General features: G+C 47.5%; 1 protein-coding gene across 5 annotated transcripts in view; it reads left to right on the plus strand.

The window, feature by feature from the left end:
* Positions 1-17158, plus strand: part of hdac4 (histone deacetylase 4) — a 114004-nt gene that overhangs the window by 53081 nt on the left and 43765 nt on the right. For 3 of the 5 annotated variants that reach the window (XM_079731994.1, XM_079731995.1, XM_079731997.1), the window contains 9 exons: positions 2201-2452; positions 3258-3403; positions 4569-4719; positions 6345-6465; positions 8448-8566; positions 14273-14401; positions 14769-14875; positions 15567-15686; positions 16699-16891. In XM_079731994.1, the coding sequence (XP_079588120.1) occupies positions 2201-2452; positions 3258-3403; positions 4569-4719; positions 6345-6465; positions 8448-8566; positions 14273-14401; positions 14769-14875; positions 15567-15686; positions 16699-16891 (1338 nt within the window). The remainder of the gene's footprint in view (positions 1-2200; positions 2453-3257; positions 3404-4568; positions 4720-6344; positions 6466-8447; positions 8567-14272; positions 14402-14768; positions 14876-15566; positions 15687-16698; positions 16892-17158) is intronic. The other 2 variants (XM_079731996.1, XM_079731998.1) reach the window with 1 other exon arrangement.

A 17158-nucleotide genomic window follows, 5' to 3' on the forward strand; every position in this document is an offset into this window, starting at 1 on the left:
TTGTTTTTGCCCTGTTGCCATGTTGCATCATTCGTGTGTGTGTGTGTGTGTGTGTGTGTGTGTGTGTGTGTGTGTGTGTGTGTGCGCGTGTGTGCGTGAATCTGCAGGAAGTGTATTCTCGTTTTTTTGGACAGCATGTGTGTGGGTGTACGGTACGTACTGTAAGTGTTCATGTGTATTGGTGTGAGGTGAGTTTATGGCACTGTGTGTGTGTGTGTGGGCGCTGGTGTATCATCATCAAGAAGCTAGCTGAGTGATGCAGGTGTTCTATCAGGGATGCGCATGTATGACTGTGTGTGTGACTGTATGCTCAAACCATAGAATGTATGATATAGGTTAAAAAGGTGTTTCTCGTCACATAGTTGAATAGATACTTTATCCTTGATCAGACGTGTGTGCGTCTCTGTAGGTGTCTGTTTGTGTGTGTGTACTCATACAGTATATACATATTTGTGTGAGTGTGTGTGCATGCAATAGAGTGCGTGTGCTTGTGTGCCGAGCATGCATGCATGTTTGACTATATTTAATGTTTCATACTGCTAATGCTCTTATCTTAAGCCTCTTACTTAACAAATGTGTGCATCAGTGAAGTGGGTTTAGATGTTTAGCCTGCCAATAGCCCCGTTTATTTTTATCTCACATGGGCTTTACATCAAAATATGCACAACATAAGTGTAAGTGTGAAAATAATGTGTCTGTGTATATATACAGATATAGAGAGATATATTGAGATAGAAGCAGGCCAACCGAAAGCCACAGTGAGTGAAAAGAGGTTCTCCGCCAAGGCTTTAAGTGGCTCCAGTCAGGGCTAGTCTCACACTTTCAGGAAGACTGTTCCAGCTAATGGCTGCATAATGACTGAAGGCGCTCTCACCACGTTTGCTTCGCACCCAGACTCTCCACCCATTCAGCCAAAAACCAGGAGGCCAGCCGACTCTTAAGGAATGAAATGTTTAGCCTCGCAGTGCTTAGCTAGCCTTGACGTCTGGCGGAGCGTTCTCTGTGTCCTCTTGTCTGGAGGAAGTTAGTGTGGTTGTACAGCATGTGGTGCTAGCCATATTAAAAACATCCCCTGCTCAGTTATGTTGTGCTGAACTGCCTGCACCCCAGGGGAACCGCTGTGCTGAGGGGCGGGTTAATAACATACTACCAAGCGCACGGCACACGCACGAACATATGAACAGATACGCGGGTTATTATAAAAGGCCTTGCACATCACCCCATGTGCATTCATAAGGTCGTGTGTGTGTGTGTGTGTGTGTGTGTGTGTGTGTGTGTGTGTGTGTGTGTGAGATACTGAGGGTACAGGTGGTTGTAAAATAAGGCATTGGCAACAGATCAGTCTTGTTTTAAACACACATGCACACTCACTGACATGCACACGCAGACACTGATACACAAACACACAAACACACACACACACACTCATTCATCGGTTACCCACGCATGTAGCAAATTCTTCTACAAAACATCCGCCCACACAAACGAAGAACTTCTTCCCCCACGCACCACACTCTGCAGCGACCTTGTGTTAAAAAGATGTGTGTGTGTGTGTGTGTTTGAATATACACATGTATGTATATTTGTTTGCTCAGCTGTGTTCACAACGATGTTGTGACGATGTTTTCGAAGCGAAAAGCTTTTAAAACACAAAATGCCACAGATAAATGCCTTGACTTTAAAAGCTTTGGATAATAATATATATTTAATGTTCCTCCGTGTGTTCACAGGCTTTCAAGTGTGGAGATCTGCCAGGGCAACCCCCTCCTCTGCTTTTATTGCAAACTTTATTTTCGTATTTTATGGCCTAATTTCAACTGCGGAAGAGGACCCATCTCCGAATATCTCCTTTCCTTTCCTGTCCTTTATTAACCGACGGCAACTGATTCGGATTGCTATTCTAGTGTGCCGTATAAACATTTCAGCGATCGATATTTAACTCATTGCTAAACTACTTCGCACTAACTGAACTTGCTGTGCTTGTTGGCGCCGTGGCTCCGGCACCGCTGACCGCCTCTGGAAGGAGCGGTCCTTGGCAAGGGTCCATGCCGGTTCCTTCTCCCTGGGTTTGGGGATTTCTTCCCTTAAAGTCCTTTTACAGTGCTTATGGGGAGTCATATAATGGAGCTCTGTGAAACCCTTTGAGACTGTCGCTGCGACTCAGGGGCTGGACTAATAAAGTTGAATCTCTCCCTTCTAGTGGACGTGAGCGCGGCGGCAGTGCTCCCCATGCAGGTGCCCCCTACCACCCCCAACATTCTCCCCATGGACCTCCGCATCGTGGACCACCACCATCACCACCACCACCCCCACCACCACCACCACAACATCCATCAGGCCCATCAGCAGCACCACCAAGCCCAGGCCCCCCACTTCGGCCTGGGAACCCCCGTGCCCCCCGTCTCCACCAGCTCCCCCACCTCCTCGGACCCTGGGGCTGGTCAGGTACCAGGTGAGACTGTGGTGAGGGTTGGGGATCAGGAGGTTTATTACTTGGTTAAGGAGTTGTGTTAAAGGAGGTGTGTGTGTGTGTATGTAGGAGGCCAGAATGTGTGCGTGAGGTGAAGGAGCTGTGGAGTTGTGTATCGTTGAGCATCTGTGTGTGTGTGTGTGTGTGTGTGTGTGTGTGTGTGTGGTTGTGTACAGGAGACCACGATAGGTTTGTCGTTTGTGTGTGGTTAAGGAGCTGTGTGTGTAGTTAAGGAGTTGTGTGTGTGTGTAGTTAAGGAGCTGTGCGTGTGTGTGTGGTTAAGGAGATGTGTGTTTTTGTGTGGTTAAGGAGATGTGTGTTTGTGTGTGGTTAAGAAGCTGTGTGTTTGTGTGTGGTTAAGGAGCTGTGTGTGTGTGTGTGTGGTTAAGGAGCTGTGTGTGTGTGGTTAAGGAGAAGTGTGTTTGTGTGTGGTTAAGAAGCTGTGTGTTTGTGTGTGGTTAAGGAGCTGTGTGTGTGTGTGTGTGGTTAAGGAGAAGTGTGTTTGTGTGTGGTTTAGGAGCTGTGCGTGTGTGTGTGGTTAAGGAGCTGTGTGTGTGTTGTTTAGGAGCTGTGCGTGTGTGTGTGGTTAAGGAGCTGTGTGTGTGTGTGTGGTTAAGGAGCTGTTTGTGTGTGTGTGGTTAAGGAGCTGTGTGTGTGTGGTTAAGGAGCTGTGTGTGTGGTTAAGGAGCTGTATGTGTGTGGTTAAGGAGCTGTATGTGTGTGGTTAAGGAGCTGTGCGTGTGTGTGTGGTTAAGGAGCTGTGTGTGTGTGTGTGTGTTGTGTTCAGGAGGTGGGGAGCAGCAGCTGCAGGAGGAGCTCCTGTCTCTGAAGCACAAGCAGCAGGTCCAGAGACAGCTGCTGATCGCAGAGTTCCAGAGGCAGCATGAACAACTGTCCAGGCAGCACGAGGTGCAGCTACAGGAACACATCAAGGTAAGGAGCCTCTCTCCTCTCATCTCTCCTCCCCGTTCCTCTGGGGCCTCCTCCTCTTCCTCTGAAAACAGATTATTATCTCATGTTCACTACTTTCCTCTTCTCTCCCTGCTTCTCCTTCCTTCTATCCTCATCTATTTTCTTTGTGTGTGTGTGTGTGTGTGTGTGTGTGCGTGTGCGTGCGCGTGTGTGTCTGTGACCTAGCAGCAGGAGAGGGTGCTCTGTGTGTGTGTGTGTATGTTTTCTCTTATGTGACGCAAGCCTGCTAGTGTAAATTGATCTGTTAGCAATATTATTCTGCTACGTTACACGGTCGCCATGGGAACGTCAAACGCACGTACACACACGCTGTGTTTCCTAGTTAGTTAAGTATATTGAAGCCATTCTGCTATAAAGGCCCCACTGGCTCTGCCGCGACCACACAGTCAGCCAATCGGCAAGAAGCAACCGAGGCTAAAAATAACCCTGGCCCGTATTGACCAATCATAGAGCTTGCCTGGTTTCTAGGCTCTTGCCGGCTCTTGGCTCTGGATGATGTCAGTTTGTTAAGGTGGGCTCACGTCCCGATAGCTTCACTCGTCAGCCTGTACAATACAAACATAGCGTTTAGGGTAGCACCTCTTTGTCCTGTGTAGACTGTGGTTAAGTGTTAAATGCATTTTGTCACTGTCTCGTTGAGGGTGGACTGATTGTGTTGCACAGACTGTTATCCGTCCTTCCGTGGAGTGTGTGTGGGTCTTGAGTGTGTGTGTGTGTGTGTGTGAGTGTGTGTATTGAGTGGATGTGTGTGGTTGTACCAGATGGTGCCATAGACGCTACCTTTCTTCCTCATCCTCCTCATCATTGTGGTCAACCTATCAACGATTGGTTATTTTATTCCTTTTTTGCAATGCCTGGTGAATGATTGAGGTGTAGTTAAGAGCAACACATGGCATTTCAAATGGCCAAAGGGATGAGCATGGTTCAAACTTAAAATCCATTTGGTCAATATTGTTAAACCTTTTGCAGTATAACCAAATACAACCAATTTCTCCTCCTCTCTCCTCCTGCTTTCTCCTTGCCTCTCCTCCTCTCTCCCGGTCTCTCTCCTCCTCCTCCACCTCCACCTCGCCCCATTCTGTCCCGGTTCTCTCTCCCCTCTCCTCGTTCCTCCCTCCCCACACAGCACCAGCAGGATCTGCTGGCCCTGAAGCACCAGCAGGAGCTGCTGGAGCACCAGAGGAAGATGGAGCGCCACCGTCTCGAGCAGGAGGTGGAGAAGCAGCAGCGGGAGCACAAGCTGCAGCAGCTCAAGAACAAGGAGCGGGGCCAGGAGAGTGAGTCACCTGCAGCGACGAGGTCACGCTTACATCATGACGGACGTGTACGCGTTGACGCGACGTTGCCGTGATCACGTCAACATTACATTGTTATGGTCGCATTTACATTATGTCGACCATGATCACGATCGCATTGAAATGACGTTGTTGTGGTCACTTTCACATCCCATCATAGTAAATCGTCGTGATCAGATTAACATCACATTGTTAGGATCACGTTCACATCCAATCACAGTACCTCGACACTGATCACGTTAGTGTTACGTCGTCAAGGTAACATTCACATGAAATTCACATGATTGTTTTACATCGCCATTAACACATCGTCATCGTCACTTTAACAACACGAGCAGTCACAACGCCTGAGCTAGCCGCTAAAGGAGGAACCTTGTGTGTGTTCCCATTGGAGGGACATGCAACAGAAGCGTAAAAACTAGTGACGAAAGCAACACGGGTTGCGCTCCAATCCTAGTGAAGGGAGATCGAAATGATCACGCCTCGGTGCGTCAGCAGATATCAATTGAGCGCCATGGCAACGCTCCCAGTCGAAAGGCCCTGGGTTCGAACCCCCTTGTCCGACGCCTCACATTTAAGGAATCCCAGCACAATATGGCCTAATCTCTACTCTGTGTATCGGCTAACTGTGAAAAAATGATTAAACAGTAGTAGTGCTGGTAATGGTTGGATTAGTGGTGTATCAAGCTGCCGTCTGCCCGTGCATGACACTCTCTACGCCAATATTCAGGTGTCCCTGGACACTCTGTGATCCCAGCCCTGGACACAGGGCTCATAAACAGGGGAAGCTTTGTTAAGTGCTGCAGTAAATTGCCTGGAAGGGAATCTCATCAAAGCCAATTTGCCTCAGTGGGAAGCAAGGAGCACATATTGGAATGTCAGCAATTCCAGTGTCAGTGTGATTTAGAGTGGCTGTATTAGCGCTTGTCACTTTCTTGTTTTCGAAATGACTCCCGTCTCGCTGGGGTTCCGGTAATTGACTGTCTGTCGCGTTCCAGCCCGGATGTACTCTGACGTTGTAATCCTTCCGGATATAACCAGGATCCTGTTGCCATCTGTACCCTAATATCATAGACAGCTTTAAGTAAACAAGTAAAATACCAACATGATCCTAAGATTATCTCCTGTCTCTTTTCTTTTCTTCCTCTTCTATTCTCCTTACATGTGTTTCTATCTGTTCTTCCATCTTTAATCTTGTCATCCGTTTCCCTCCTCTATCTCTCTTATCACCTTCTCCTCTCTCTGCTCATCTCCCACTCCTCAATGTCTCAACTCCCTCTTATCTTCTCTTCCCTCCTCTCCATTTCCTTTCCTAAACCCCTCTTCCCCCTGTCCCCTCTTTTCCTCCCCTCTCCTCTCCTCCTCTAATCTTCCCATCCTCTCCCTCCGCCTCCCTCCTCTCCCCCTCCTCCCTCTCTCCACTCCCCTCTCCTCTCATCCCCTTCCCCTTCTCCTCTTCTCCCTCTCCCCTCTCCTCTCCCTCCCTCTCTCCTCTTCCCTCTCCTCTCACCTCCCCTCCCCTCCCCCCCTCCTCCATCTCCCCTCTCATCCCCTCTCCTCCCCCTCTCTCCTCCTCTCTCCATCCCTTTCCTCCTCCTGTCCACTAGGTGCGGTAGCGAGCACAGAGGTGAAGATGCGCCTGCAGGAGTTTGTCCTGAACAAGAAGAAGGCGTTGGCCCACAGGAGCCTGAACCACTGCCTGCCCAGCGACCCACGCTACTGGTATGGGTGAGTCTCTCTCTTTCCCTCCCTCCCTGTCAGTTACGGCTTTGTATGTGTTGAAGGGTTACTTTGGTTTTCTGTCTGTCTGTCTGTCTGTCTCTCACTTTTCTTTTGAAAATATATCTCTATCTCTATGTCACTCTATGTGTGTTCCCTAATCAGACCAGAATGTGAAGTGGTAGAACTTTATCATTACCCTTCATGGGAAACAAATAAAAAGGGGGATTTATCCTTCCATGTATTCTACTCTCTCTCTCTCTCTCTTCCCCCCCCCCCCCCATGTCTCTGTCGTGCTCTGCTGTGCTTTGCTCAGCGTGGTCTCATCCAGAGAACGAGTGCAGTGTTGGCTTTTCCTCAAGTCACACATTAGCAGTCTCTTCTTTTTCTTAATCTCGACTGTCCATTCTTTCACTTCTCCTCCTCCCCTCCCCTCTCTCCCGTCCCCCCTTTCTTCAGCTGTCCTTCATACATTCATTCATTTGTTAATGCAGACGGACGGAACTCCGCTGCTTCAAAGTCAAAGCTGAAGATCAGAGTAGCAGCACAAGAAGAGAATGAGAATATCAGTTGCGCTATTTTTTCCGATGCCTCTGTGTTCCGCTGCCTCTTTGAAAGCTCCATCTCCCCTCTCTGTCAACTCCTCTTGTCATGTGGGGCTGGCTGTTCACACCTAAGCAGGACTTCTTCCATTAGCGTTGACTGTGTTCTCCGAAAGAAATTCCTGGTTTCAGGGGCATTTCTTCCCTTGATGTCGGCTCCCCGAATGTCCACTGATGGTGCAGTTAAAGTGTTCTCTGCTGGTCCTATTGAAGAGAAAGTCCTGGAGTGGACGAGGGAATAGAATATCTAGACTTCTATTAAGTTGTTTAGGTTTGGAGTGGTAGATGAACCAAAGCCAGCTTATCCCGTCGATCAGACTGGGGGCGTTCTGCTACCTGCAAAGAGCGAGGCCGGCACTGCTATTTTTGTTAGGGCCTACGGTTTAAAAGAAATAGCAGCCTGCTGTGTCTTTTGTATATTTTAACTAGGCAACCGCCGAATCACTGTTCTTATCCTTACCGCTATTTAAACATTCATCATCTATCTAAACATTGTTTAACTAAATGTATAAGCATATAGCCCCGGGATGCAGCAGCAGCCAGCACTAGTTTCTAGTTTCTCCTTCCTCCATGTTATTAACACTGGTTGCGTCCCCATCACAGAAGGCCCGCCTCCCAATTAATCTGATTTGACAAAAGAAGAAAAAAGAAAATTGCTAAAATGAAAAACTTTTCTGCTCTGAGTTAAATGTTATTACGACTCCTAGCTTTCAGGGCGTGCCGCAAAAAAACGCGCAGTGCATAGAGTGGAGAAAAGGGGAGGCACTCCACAATGCAAAAGACGCGATGAAAACATTTCACTTCAAAACAGTTCCAAAAAGCTGCCCCCAGCTGCTGAGACGCGCTCTCTCTGATCGGGGCCTTTATTCTGGTTTGAGTCACGGTAGACTCCTCCCCCTGGGACCGTCTCATCCTGGAATGGAACTCGGAGCTTTAGAAGACTCCGCCAACTTGGAGAGGTCCAAATGTGCCCGCACAGTGTTCCAACACACAGGTAGCATGCGACCGCAACACCCAACTGTAGAATGTTGGCTGGAGTGAAGAACAAGAATAGTCTACCGGCAAGCGCCAACAACAACCACCCACGGCTACGGCACCTGGCCCCAGGAGTGTTGTTTAGGCTTTGTCGGAGCAGTGTCTAAGCAGTGTGACGTGGGAGGGTTCTAAAGTGGGAGGAGTCTGAACAAGAAAATCAAAATTCAATTACATAAGACGTATCAGGGGTTAGAACTCTAGGAGAGGGGTCCATTGTGGGAGGTGCCATTGTGTATGGAGTGCTTAGAACCTTAATGTTATTCTACCAAAACCAGGCAACGGCTTCACCGAAACCACATTGTAATGGGCCTTTAGACTGCGCTGATTTTGGTTGTACTTCTTCTTCTGCAACAGGAAAACTCAGCACAGCTCTCTGGACCAGAGCTCGCCGCCGCAGACCGCCCTGTCGGCCTACAACCACTCGATGCTGGGGATGTATGACTCGCGGGACGACTTCCCCCTGCGCAAGACAGGTGACCTCACTCACCATGGCAACCGCTTTACTTTCATTACCTCAGGGCCCGGGTTGTTAAATGTATTTTAACACCGGGGTTGGGACTCAAGCGGTGATTACTCAGGGTGGGGGGGCTTTAAGGGGTTTAAATGGCCGCCTGGGATATCCTGGAAAAAACTTTTTTATTTTAATTCTTGAAACATTCCCACAAGGGCTTTTAATTGGAATTTGGTGAAAATGGCCACAATACCAGCGTACCTCAAATAGAGCGTTCAGTCCATTCTGTTTAATATCTATGTTTCCTTTCTTGCTGCATAAAAAGCAATTATTGGTTAGATTTGTCCAACAGCCCCATAACATCACTGAGGAACTCTTGACTGTCTTACAGTGGAACGTTGTACATTTCAGCGCCATGTCTACGTGGAGACGGGGTTTGCTGCTCCGTTTGACTACACACACCATCCCTGAACACGTTGTAAATGGGACCATTAGATGTGATTCCATGTTCATTTGTCTGGATAAGCAGCCGGTGTAGCCTGAGAGTTTGCATGCAGAGCTAAAAGCCTTGTGCTCGATGCGTTTTGTGGAGCGGGGAGATTAGGAGGATTGCTGGTGAGATTTGCATACACATTGATTTGGTCACGACGGACGCACACACGCGCACAGACATACACACAGTCAGACACACACACAGACACACACACGGGCGTAGACTCCTGCATACTTGTAAAACTCGTCTCGCACGTACACACACACGCACCGAGTCCTACACGAATGTGACCACACACATATTAAAATCCAAAGTCACATAATACTGCTCAACACACACACACACACACACACACACTCCTGGGGATGGGATTTGAAAGCGATGATGATGATGATGTTGATTGGTGCCGGCAGGGGGGGGGGGCACGCACAGCGAGCCACGCGTAATCAAGTTAGAGATCAGGATCCGTTAGTTGGGTAGGCCGGTGGTCTCGCAGCGTGGCGGTTACTGCGGCGACCGTTGTCGTCACGGGTGACGTGGCTCTCATTGGTGACCCGCTGCGTGGGTCCCCGTGTCGTACGTGGATCCATGGGGTTAATCGTCCTCTTGTGTGGACCGCCGGGCGCTGGCGGCACTCCAACGCAGTTTCCTTGTCTCGCTCAAAGAGGCTTTGTGATGGCGGAGCACAGAGGGACACTTTAATACCGACACAGGAAGTGGATGGAGCCCACATGACGTACACCGCCACGCTCTCTCCGTCTGACTGTATGTCTGTCACGCACGCCCGCCTGCACAGGCACGCACACACAGGCACGCATGTACATACACTCCAGCGTTCACTCAGTCACTCGCCCACTCACTTACACACACTCCCACACATTCACATTTAAAGTACATTTGTTCTCTCTATCGCGGCCTCTCTTGGTCTCTCACACACACACACACAGATTCACACACTCACACTTGCAGAAAGGGATAGACATTTTCAATTGTTCTTTCCTTATCTTTAATTCATCGCGGCGTTTCTCTCACCCGTCCATAAAGATTATGTTTCAGATGAATATAGGCATCTATTACATCCCAATTGACTGCTTACAGTTTAGCTTGAAGTCACTCTACGATCGCTCATTTTCCTCTCCTTCTATTTCTGTGAATAACAGAGGCAAATCAAGAGATGCAAGTCCAGACGTTATATTGGTCTGATCAAATGCTATATGTAAATGCAATCCATAATTATCATCGCCTAAAGCATTCTTCTACATTTCAATGTTGAGTACAGTCACATTAATCATAAATGAGTTCAACTCTGTGTCCCGACCTCTTTCCGTTGGCCTCTTTTTAATAGAACAACCAAGCACAGAGACTCTTCTCCTCAAGTATGGTCTGTCCAGAAATCCATCCATCTGCTTTCGTCAAGTACTGTCTGTGTGTTTGTGTTAGATTATCATCTGTTATTCTGTACGGTGTGGTTAGGGCCATAGCCAGGGATTTAGAAGTAGTGCGGTGCGGGGTCTGTGTCTGACACCAGCAGATGTCCTACACGGCGGACACACAGGGGAGCAGGTCTAAACTGAATTAAGGACAGACTCATCTGGGTTTGCCTCATGGCTGGCTGCGTCTATGGGAGTGGTGCTTGTTTTTGGTTATTATCGGTTGTACTGTCTGGTGTGTCGGTCCATAAAGTCACATAAAAGATTCATCCGGACATGACGTTTCTGGGAAGCCAAGGCTTGCTTTCGATGAGCTTCAACAAACTACTCTATTGATTCCCATGAATCTCTCTTCTCCCTCCCTCTCTCCCTCCCTCCCCCTCTCATGCTCCCCTTCACTCCCTCTCTCTCTCTCTCTCTCTCTCTTTGTATGTCTCTTGACCGCTGCACATCCATCAGAGGGTGCGAGCAGCTGATCGATGTGTTTTAGATTGGACGAAACACTTCCTGAACGTCCTCACTCTGAAATATTAAGCGGCTCTTTAGTGGCCCTAATCAGGACCGAGTACGCTAGCTAATTGCTAGCGGTTGGCTATTGTGGATAGCAAGCGTACGGATGGACACAACACGCTGGGTCATGGAATAAGATTGAGAGAGAGACGGAGCGAGGGAGGGGGAGCTATTGATAGACATGTACAGACGGATGGAGAGAGAGAGAGAGAGAGAGAGAGAGAACTCCCTGTACCAACAAATAATTACGGTTTAAGTTCTAAACCGGCAGAGCGGAATTGAACTGCCATCAGTGAGCAGTTCTTTGGGTTCTGAGTGGTAGACACAGCTACAGCTGGGGCCTGTTGATGTAGGCCAGGGTATGCTGGGTGATTATAACCGACGTACAGAACCAGGACTCACAGGTCGTAGTGGGATGGGGCGCACCTGCTGCGCTTCTTGGGAGGAGAGTAAGCAGAGAGAGAGGGGATGGGGGGTGAGAGACAGAGAGAGAGATTAGGGAGGAAGGAAAGTGAGGGATAAACGGGCGAGAATGGGAGAGAGAGAGGGTTAAAGAGGTGGGGAGACTGAGAGATGCTTCAGAGGAGAGAGTGGGGGGGGAGAGGTTTGGAAGAGGGAGGGCAGTGGAGCGTGAAGAGAGCGAGAGGAGGTGTGGACGGAGAGGAGAGCGGCAGGGCAGAGGTAGAAGTGGTAAATTGGATAGACGGTAGGAGGGTGGAGGTGAGAGAAGGAGAGAGCTAAACTAAAACGACCAGTGTCAGCAAAACACCGGCCTGTGGCCTCCACTGTGTGTGTGTGTGTGTGTGTGTGTGTGTGTGTGTGTGTGTGTGTGTGTGTGTGTGTGTGTGTGTGTGTGTGTGTGTGTGTGTGTGTGTGTCAGCATGCACACCGGCTTGTCATTTCTCTGCCTGGATACAGTTAACACCTGTCAAAGTCACAGTCCAAGGTGAACAGCCCTGTGGCTAAAACACACACACACACACACGCTCTGATTTATTTAGCAAATAAACTATGATCCCTTGGCCTTGGGAACAATATATAGAGCTAAATGTCCGTCCCCTACGCCCACTTCATATGGTTGATATCAGGGGTTGATGACTTATCAGTCAACACTCTCAAGCATACAGGAGTGGGTTTAGCGCAGTCTAACCACTTCCAAGCCACCATTAAGATTATACTTTTCTAATCCCGGAATGGAAATGCTGTGTAACAACAGCAGCAAGTACAGGACAGTAGAAATACATTAAAAAAATTGAATATATAATATGTACACGAGAAGTAAACGGTAGCGTGTTGCTAGAGTGCATGAAGCCAGGCGTGGCATTCGCCTGATTAGCATTCATTGGTACGTGAGGCTAGCTGAGTTTTTGGGCTGTGGACAAATATTTTCCTCCACCACCGGGGCGGCTAATGAGGTTAGCGTGAGCCGCACTCCGACCTGAGCATGTGAATCCAGTGTTGGGGTCACGCGCAGTTCATCCCGAGCTAGCTAGCAAGGACCAAGTGGCTGAAACCGGAAACATGTGAGCGGTGAGAGAATAAGAGCTGTTTGTGTCTGCATTCTCAATGGCGGGTGGGGTGGGGGCTGTGGTCCTCTGCCTGACCTGAGGAGGTTCCCAGAGCATGGCCCTCCTAATCTCCTTCTCCTCGTCCTCCTCTCTTTCACCCCACCCCTCCTTTTCTCTTTTCCCCTCTCCTCCACATCTTTCTCCTCCTCCTCTTCCCCATCCTCCTCATCTTTCTCCTCCTCTACTTCCCCCTCCTTGTCATTCTTTCTCCTCTCGCTCTCCTCCTCATCATTCTCCTCTGACCTCCTCCAGAGCTCTGCTACCCAACTCTCTGCTCCCCCCCCCCTCTCCCCTCCTCTCTCCACCGTCCAACGTTCCCCCTCTTCCTCCTCCCCTGCCCTCCCTGCCACCTCTATTCTTGGACATCGATAACAGACTTGTTTGTTTGTACCCCAACACCAACACAGTATAGACTGCAACACAAACACACACAGAACAGGCACACAAATGTATTTTCTAATTGCGGCTTCGTTATTGGACTGCGGTGGTGGCGGTGTCATTAACCCGCAGGTCGTCCAATCGCAGCTGCCAGCTGGCAGGGACCGGGTGACATGATCACAGATACATGGTCGGGCCCCCTCGGCGTCCACCCCAGCACAAGGAGCAGTGTCACGCGAGAGAACACACTTTTCAACACGTTGATTGGTTTTAATCAGGTGCATGTGTCGGCTAGAGGGCGGGCGGGGGGCTTGTTTGTCTGATGTGCATTGCAGCGTTTTGTGAGTTTGGGAGAACATAATGTATCGGAAGACATAATGAGGACAAAATGTATTGGAGTACTTAATCAGGGCATGTTGTATTGGAGGACATAATGAGGACAAAATGTATTGGAGGACTTAATGGGGACATAATGTATCGGAGGAATTAATCAGGACAAAATGTATCAGAAGACTTAATGTGGATGAAATGTATTGTAAGACATAATAAGGACAGAATGTTTATCAGGACATAATGTATTGGAGGACATAATGTGGACATAATATATTGGAGGACATAATGAGGACATAATAATAACATTTGATCTTCGCTAAGGAATACATTTTACAGTAAACCTCTGACTGGTGCATTCTGGGTAGCTTCCTTATCCTGTAAGCCAAGCCGACTCTATGTTTATATAGCAGCATTAAATTGTATATTATAGTCTGAGAAATTATTTGGTATATTATATGTATTCTAGGTCTCCTTGTGTTCCTCAGCGTTTTAGCCCAACACGAAGCTGAAGTGTACATATACATGCGTTTATATAATTATTGATATATTTTATATTAATTTTATTTATATCACCTCATTAGCGTCGGTGCCCAACCTGAAGCTGTGGTCTATATATATATATATATATATAGATATACATATATATATATTTGTATTTATATATTTTACATTAATCGATATTTTTTCTAAATGATCTCTCTCTCCTCCTCAGCGTCGGAGCCCAACCTGAAGCTGTGGTCTATATATATATATATATATATATATATATATATATATATATATATATATATATATATATATATATATATATATATATATACATATATATATATATTTGTATTTATATATTTTACATGAATCAATATTTTTTCTAAATGATCTCTCTCTCCTCCTCAGCGTCGGAGCCCAACCTGAAGCTGCGGTCTATATATATATATATACATATATATATAATTGTATTTATATATTTTACATTAATCGATATTTTTTCTAAATGATCTCTCTCTCCTCCTCAGCGTCGGAGCCCAACCTGAAGCTGCGGTCCCGGTTGAAGCAGAAAGTGACGGAGAGGCGCAGCAGCCCTCTGCTCCGCAGGAAGGACGGCGCCATCACCACCGCCAAGAAGCGCTCCCTGGACATGGCCGGTGAGATGGGGCACCTTACCTGAGGTTTATTTAAGAGATGAGGCGGACAACTGATGATCTGAGCTTCCTTGAGTGGCTGCTAAACCTGTCCACCTAGTTAGGATGTTTCCTGACTAGGACAGTCCTACAGTGCAATGTAGAGAAACAGTTTAAAAGATCTCTCTTCTTCTCCGGTAGCATCTGTTTGTAACAGATCATTCTCTTCTTCTCCTTTAAAGAAACGAGTAACCGATCTTTCTTCTTCTCTTATAGTATCTGTTTCTAACAGGTCATTCTCTTCTCCTCCTAGAGTCTGTGTGTAACAGATCATTTTCTTCTTCTCCTCTAGAATCAGCGTGTAACAGATCATTCTCTTCTTCTCCTCTAGAATCAGCGTGTAACAGCGCCCCTGGATCCGGACCTTCCTCCCCCAACAACAGCTCCAGTAACATCCCCCACGAGAACGGACTGCCCATTTCTAGCAGCCCGTGTGAGGTAACCACCAACACAACTCTGTGTGTGTGTGTGTGTGTGTGTGTGTGTGTTATGTGTGTGTGTGTGTGTGTGTGTGTGTGTGCATTCATAATATATAAATGAAACGTATATTTGAATAGCACTTTTCCATTAAAACAGTTTCAAAGAAGATACAAGTTGCTTGAAAAGTGGTTTACAAAACCGCATTGCAATCATAATAAAACCGTCTACTAAAAAAAACACAAAATGTTATTGTTCATGGATAGGGTGGAAAGAAAAAACGGTAGTGCAACTGACGAACATGACCTGATTGATGAAGGGAGATGTTTGTGTGCTCTTGTGTTAATGTGTGCCGACCACGAGTGGAGCATAGGCCACACTATAGAGGAGTCTGCCTATTGAACAGTGTATTGATGTCCTTGTATTGACTGGAGGTGGAACATACTTCAGTCTTCCCCGCTCGTGTCCTCTGAAATCGAACCGACTTGCTAACCCTCCTCTTCGAACCGTGTTTGTGTCTGTGTGTGTCTGTCTATGTGTGTGTGTGTGTGTGTGTGTGTGTGTCTGGGCATAATAGCACGATATATCGAACAGTGGTCTCGCCAAACCTTCTATACACACGTCTTACTCTTAAGTGCGTGGAGATTGATGGAGGGGCACATCACTCACTAAAGAGGTGTATCCTCATCTGCGCTCTCTGTTTGACTCCCAGGTATCCCTGCTCCAGAGGCTGGCGGCCAGAGATGGCTCTGTGAGCCAGCTGTCTCTGTACACCTCCCCCTCACTGCCCAACATCACCCTGGGCCTGCCAGCCACCAGCCCGGCCAGCAGCGTGAGTTCATCATCCACAACGCTATCGATGCCCGTGCTGTCAGTCAGTGGGGCTACATGATGCTAGATATTCAAATTTGTGATGGTATCAGACACTGTTTGGATTTTGAAAATGCATGTAAACATCTTAGTCCGACCGACATCGGACCAAAATCGGACCATAACGGACATCTCATAATCGGAAAAGAACACCTAGATAAGTTGTTCATAGCCTGCAAACTAACTGCATGTATACCAAGCCATCGTATCGTAATTGGATTTCACGTTCTGCACACCCTTGAGAATTTCCGCTGGAAGGAGACAACATAATAACTAGCAGTGTTGTTGCCGGAACGACACATGGCTTCGACAAAATCAACAACTCACATCTGGACGGACGCAGACGTCCGGTTCATGCTTAACTGAGTGCATGTGAATTAAACAATAAGTTGAATGTCGTCAGATAGTTTGTTGTTGCTGTGAGGTATAGGTCAACCAGAAGTGGCTCTATAACTACTTGTTCAAAGGGGCACAGTGCCACATAGCGCAGCGGAATAAGCCGTGCTCCGGCCATTTATCCGATTTCTCTGTTCGGCATATATACTCAGACAAGTGACCGCTGTCTGTTCGCGTGGCAAGTCGGTACATGGCTTAATCCTATCAAGCTATCCCATGTAAACACACTGCCTGCTTCAGCAGGGGGGTTCTCAACATGTGGCACGAAAGCATTTATTGGGGCCCTGGAATTTCTCTTTCAAGGGTCGCCCGATACATTTTATGACCTCAAAATTTTATTACATTTTATGACCTTCTCAAAAATATTTGAGATTGGGGGTTGACAAGTGATATGTCCATGTACGATAAAGAGTGGTACATTGCAGCGAAGTACATTATTTTTTCACATTTCACAGGAAAAGGTTTTTTTTTAAATTATTTTATGAAATGTCTAAAGGTGTTGAGAAGAGTGGGTTTGCTCTTTAATATTGTAGACATCTGTCCATGCGTTGCTAATCCTGTCCCTGTTCCATTCCCAGTTACTGTCAGTCCGTCAGGACGGAGAGAGCCGGCTGGCGTTGCAAGGGTTACAGCACGGGATCCCGTTGTCTCCGCCGTTCCGGCCCGGCACTCACATGCCGGCCTACCTGGAAGGGGCTGGGGTGCCTGGCGTCTCCCACAACCCCCTCCTCCAACACATGGTCCTACTGGAGCAGGCCCACAACCCACTAGGTCAGTACATTCACCGTCTGTTCCACTAGTCTGTTTCAACTAGCCTCTTACATGACTAGCCTGATTAAAGTAGCATCTGTAGCATTAACATCCGTTTACCTAGACTGGTATAGAAACCTCTGTTAGACTAGCACCTGTTAAGCGAACCTGTTTCAGTAGCATCTGTTCCATTGGCATTTTAGTAACTAGTCTTTACAGTCGTTACATTAACTTCTGTTACAATAGCTTAAGTTACACTAGCTCATTTTACGTTAGCCTCCAATAGCT

Source organism: Pollachius pollachius, assembly GCF_949987615.1.
Source record: "Pollachius pollachius genome assembly, chromosome: 3".
NCBI classification, from domain to species: domain Eukaryota; kingdom Metazoa; phylum Chordata; class Actinopteri; order Gadiformes; family Gadidae; genus Pollachius; species Pollachius pollachius.